Consider the following 5,494-nt stretch of genomic DNA (forward strand, 5'->3'; position numbering starts at 1 on the left):
GCTTTTGTGTTGCCTTTCTCCCCATGGTCTTGTAACTCCCACCCCAGTGATTGGGTGGGACTGTGCAAATAGGGAAATTGTGGCCCGCCAAGGGGCGCCAGAAACCAACAGCTGCGCGTGCCCTTTGGGCCCAGGACCCCTGCGCTGAGCAGCTCCTGGAACCAGGAGACAGAAAGAGAGGGAAGAGAGAGAGAGAGTTGGAACGCTGAAGACAGGGAGAAGCGGTGGCAGAGAAACGGCAGCAGGAGAGACTGGCGGGAGACAAGCGTGGGGCCTCCCCAGCCCATGGAGCGAGAAAGCTGAGTGCCTTTGGGTGGGAGGCTTGCTGGAGGAGTAGGGTGCTTCTGGGAACTTGGTGGAGCTAGGTTTGCCTACCCTCAGAGCTAGAAGTAGCACCTTTGGGCACCTTTGAGTGGGGTGCCTCTGGGCACTTATAGACAGAGCTAAAAGAACTTTGTTAACACTTGCCCAAGCAGGGCAGAGACTGAGGGCCAGGGAGAGGCCTGCCTGTAAGCACAGCTGCGAAGAGGCTGTCCTGATGGACAAACTGTATCCTAAGCGTTCATCAACCTGAGTTGTAACCTGTTACTTCGCTAATGAGCCCCATAATCATGAGTATTGTCTGTGAGTTCTGTGTGGCCATCGCAATGAATTATCAAACCCCGCAGAGAAGTAGAGAGTGCCGTGGGAAGGACGGTTGGTGGCAGAATTGGTAAAGATGGCAGAGAGAGGAGGCATGGCGGACCTCCGCCTCATAGGAATCAGCCTTGGGCTGTCGATCTTGATTCTCCTTCCCCCTTGTGATGTTTGAGGAGGCCAGACACCACCCACATGCCATTTTTACAGCGACCTCGTGTGTCAGAGTAGAACTGTGCTCCACTGGGTTTTCAATGGCCGATTTTTCAGAAATAGATTGGCAGACCTTTCTTCTGAGGCACCTCTGGGTGGGTCTGAACTGCCAGTCTTTCGGCTGACCGTTTACATCACCCAGGGTAAAAGAAGGTAAATGAGAGAGAAGGGAGGGAGAGGTGGAGAGCGTGAGATACTAGAGCTGGACCTGCAGGACCCCAAAGGCTTAGTTGGGCTGCTGGAGAAGCGGAGGTGGGGGGAGCAGGAGGGGAAGGTGGCTCCAGGGAGAGGGGAACAGAGGCAAGGTGTGGAGGTGGGATGGGGCCAGCGCAGGGAGAAGGGAGAGAGGACTGCGTCAGCCGGCCGAGCGTCACCTGGAGTGCCCATGAGAGAACTGGAACAGCCGCTTGGAGGCAACCAACAGCCCCGCCCCTCCCAAGAGCTTTCAAACAAGAGTCCGCCCGGCTTGTGGACGGTGAGACCGGCCAGGTGGCGCTGGGAGAGGAGGGTGCTCAGGGGTGCCTCAGAGTCAGCAACCCCCAGGGCGGGCTGGGAGAGGAGAGCAGGGTCAGGGCCCATCCCAGGGGGACTGACATTCATGGGGAGCAGGACAGGCCAGTGAAGTCACAGAGGTCAAGGATACTGTCAGTCGGGGAGCTCCGAGAGGCCTCACTGGGTGTGGCCTTGGGTCACTGTAGAGGAGTGTAGAGTGACGGCAGCACTCACTCATCATCCTAAGAGAGCGAGGGGCCTATTTGCATCAGTGCTGGGTCTACAGGCACTGCTGGATGCGGGGTGCACGTGGTCCCCAGCTCGTCAGGGACCCTGGCAGGGGCTGCCTGTTAGTGCTAGTGGTGGTGATGAGTTAGATGGCAGTGCTGCGGGGCGATGGGGCTGAGGAAGAGGGCGGAGTGGAGCAGGTTCCGCCGTGAGGTCTGACTGTGAGGAGAAATGGGGGCCGGGGGCCGAAGGTTTGCATCAGCATGGAAGAGAGGTGAGCCTGAGTGAAGGGGAGGGGTCACAGCCAAATCTGAGGGGCCCAGCTGGGCTGCAGGGTCGGCCGGAAGGGGGTCCGTGAGGGGTGGAGTGGCCTGCTTGGGGGTGGGGGTTTCTTCTTCCAAGAAAAGAGGGATGGTGGCCGCGTGGCCAGGGCAGCTGTGGAGGCAGGCTGACACAAGAGGGAGAACATGGTGCAGGCCAGCACCACAGACGGCTTCCTGGAGGGTGCCCGCGGCTGGGACCCGCCCTCGAAGCTAAGGCAGGCAGCCCGGGGCCTGCCATCCTATAGATGGGAGTAAGGAGCCCTGGTGGCACAGTGACTAAGCGCTGGGCTGCTAACTGAAAGATCAGTAGTTCAAACCCACCAGCAGCTCTGAGAGAGAAAACACCTGGCAATCTACTCCCGTAAAGAGTACAGCCTGGGGAACCCTATGGGGCAGTTCTGCTCTGTCGCGTGGGGTCAGAATTGAGTCGATGGCACCCAACAACAACGACCTAGATGAGAGTATGGCAGTCTTCCTGGAATATAAGTGTATGTCACACACACACATGAATTGACATGCAGATCAATACCACGAAAACCCTTCTGGAAAGAGTGCCTTTGTCTGGTCTGGTCAAGGCCCAACTCTCCGCAGCTAGAAACTAAGGTCAATCCTTCTCACAAACCGGAGGAAAATGCCCAGGTTTTGTACAAATCGGGGCTTTTTATAAATTGCTATTGATGTACAGAAACAAGCTCGGGGGCAGGGGAAGAGAAACAAAGAATTTGTTGGCTTTGCCCAAAGTGACTAGCTAAGTCAAGTGGATTCCTGCTCTTGAGAATTTAAACTGGGAAAGGGGGAGAGAAGGAGCCAGCCCGCGACCAGAACAGGAGAAGCCACCCGAGAGAGGGCAGGGAGCTGTGCTGCAGGGCCAGGACCGGGCAGGGCAGCGGGTATTGTAAGGGCATCGCTGAGCCTCACAGAGCCCCTCGATCTCACCAGATATGCCCCCCACGGATTCAGCAGAAAAGCCTCCCCACCTGGCCAGTTCCCCTAACACCCAGACTAGCTGTACCCCACCTGGTCCTCAACCTAATGGGTTCACCTCCTTGCCAGCCCAAAAGCTGGTCAAACAACCAATCACATCCATCATGGGAATCAGAGGTCACGCTACTCTCTTGTTACTATGAAGCCTGTCCCCACAGGCTTTCATTTAACTCTAAATCAACTTCCTCTTCAACCAGTGGCTCACGACTCAGCTTCTCCAGCATCTGTTGGCACACATACCTGTGGGGATGCTCCCTACCTCTAGATCCAGCCTTTCCGTTGCCACAGAGACTGTTCACCGAGAGACGCTTCCTGGTGGCTCTGCCCCCTGCAGTGCACAGGGTCAGTAACCCCCTTCCTCCCAGCAGTCTCCGAGACTGGAGTGGGGTCTCTCATATTTCCGGAGCCTTCCTCTCACAGACTGAGCATACCCCCTCACCTATTCCTCGCAGACGTGGTCTCTTCTTGCCTCCCCTCCTGATGCCCTTGTGGGAAACTGCTTGCACTGAGAGGTGTGGCTGCCAGGCAGGGCTGGGCCAGCCCAGGGGTGTCGGTCACGGGGTTGGGCTGCCGCCCAGCTTGTGGTCAAGGGCAGGGGTTGGGGGCTGGAACCTGGCTCCCCTCTACCCTGCTGCACCGCCTTAAGTCAGGCTGGCTCCTGAGTGTCTCTGCCTCAGTTTCCTCACCTATAAATGGGCAACAGCATGGCCTCCCCCAGGGCCTGCCGGGAGGGTAGATGAGCTGGTGGTGCGTAAGGTACCAGGTCCTCAGCTGCTCAGGAAGTCAAGCCTCGGCTGATGGCCTGCAGGCAGAAACTGTGCGTGCGCTCACTAAGGAAGCGATCATTTGTGATCAAAACGAAGCCAGACGAAATCGGCCAGTGACAAAGGAGATGGGGCCTGGCACGGCTGTTCCTTGAAAGAAAACCCAGAAGCATTTATTCTGCATCTTGGATCAGGAGTTTATTGAGCAAGGCGGGGCTGTGGCTGGGGGCCCCAGGCTCCAGGCAGGGTCCACTCAGTCCTCCTGGTAGGGGACATGGAAGCCCAGGGTGGTCCCCAGGGGGAAGTGTGCGAAGAAGGTGCGGGCCAGGTCCTCAATCTGGGGGTAGGCTCCCAGGGACTGGAAATACTGCACGTAGTTCCAGAAGTCGGAGGTGGAGAAGGGCCAGTATGGCATGGCTGGCAGCTCGGCGTAGGGGTCTGAAGAACACACGACAGCCTGCGTTGGGCCACCCCCTCGTCCTGCTCGCAGCCACGGCCAGGACAGACAAACAGGTGGCACAGGGCAGAACCCTCACCTATGCAACCTTCCCACATGCATGGAGCGGGCGCTCAGAAGCCTGGGCCACCCCGAGGGACAGCGGGGGGTGGCCTAGATCCTGGCCCTTGGAGACTCCTGGTCTGCGGACAGAGAAAGAGGAGGGTGGCAGAGAGGAAGAGGGAAGAGGGGGACAAGGAGGAGGAGGAGGGGCGGAGGAGAGGAAGAGGGATAAGGGAGGGGGCACAAGGGGGGGAGGAGGAAGGAGGGAGAGGAGGGGGATGGGAGGCCTGCCTGCCCCCTACCCCGTCCTTGTTCGGGGCCCTGTGGTGCTGTGGGGTCAGAGTCATGGACAGAAGCCCAGTGGGATTTTAGAATCGAGCACAGGTGCACAGGGGCACAGGGGCACAGGTGGTGACGTGCTTCAGTCAGGACTCAAGGGTTGGGAGGCAGCAGGGCCAGGAGTCCAGGTCTGAGGGTGGGATGTCAGAGTGTCATCAGGGGCTGGAAGGTGTTCCTGCATTGCAGGGGGTCCGGGAGGGGGCAGGTCTGTGCTCAGGCCTCAGGAACAGCTGACCCAGGGCTCCCATTCTATCTGCTCAGGACAGGTAGTCTCTCCCTCCCCAGCTCCCTCGTCTTCCTCTCCCCACGCAGAGCACACAGTACTTTATACTAATGGAACAAAAGGCAGGAGGTGACACCTACCCACCTCCTCCTGCACAGGCTTGGCCCCTGCAAAGGAAGAAGACAGTGTCACCCAGGCAGACGCCAACCCCAGCCTCCTGCCAGCTGCGAGAAACTGAGTGTCCGGGAGTAGAGCAGACCCCTCCTCACCTGCCAGGAGCCCCGTCAGGAGGCAGAGGGCCAGTCTCAGGAGCAGGCCGGCCTTCATCCTGCCCTCGGCTGTCCACGTGTCTCACTGTCAACTGCAGGAGGGACAGAGGAGGGTGACACCCACCAGGGCCCGTTTCTTCTGGCCACCCCCAAATGGGCAGCCTTTGGGAAAATAGTGCTTGCTCATAAAAGGACAAGTTTGGAGTGTTTGCATAGCAATGTCTGTGGTTCTCAGACCTTTATTCTAAGGTAGAAGCCCACATCCCGTTGGCCCCATTAATTCCAGGCTCTGAGAAATCACACCCTCCACCTGCCTGGGGTCTGCAGAGCTGACCGTTCAGGGTTACCTGGCAGCTTCCCGGCTCAGCCTCAGCCGCGCAGCCTGGAAGGGTGTCTGTGCCAGGTCACAGGCACCTCTTTTTAAAAGGGCCGGGGACCAGGAAGGAGACGTCACTTACAAACATCAAACTGCATATTTCATCCCAGCAGGAGAACTGTGGGCTCCTGTGGCCGGCTGGCGACAG

The 5,494-nt window shown here is 58.5% G+C and overlaps 1 protein-coding gene across 1 annotated transcript; it reads right to left on the reverse strand.

Moving 5' to 3' along the window:
- Positions 1–3,893: 3,893 nt before the first annotated feature.
- OTOS (otospiralin) lies at positions 3,894–5,028 on the reverse strand. The gene is made up of 3 exons (XM_004386472.1): positions 4,971–5,028; positions 4,842–4,868; positions 3,894–4,078 (listed from the first exon to the last, which is right to left on the reverse strand). The coding sequence occupies exons 1-3, from the start codon at positions 5,026–5,028 to the stop codon at positions 3,894–3,896; spliced, it is 270 nt and encodes an 89-aa protein (XP_004386529.1).
- Between the last annotated feature and the right edge of the window lie 466 nt (positions 5,029–5,494).

This window comes from Trichechus manatus, unplaced genomic scaffold (genome assembly GCF_000243295.1).
Source record: "Trichechus manatus latirostris isolate Lorelei unplaced genomic scaffold, TriManLat1.0 scaffold00165, whole genome shotgun sequence".
In the NCBI taxonomy this organism is placed as follows: Eukaryota; Metazoa; Chordata; class Mammalia; order Sirenia; family Trichechidae; genus Trichechus; species Trichechus manatus.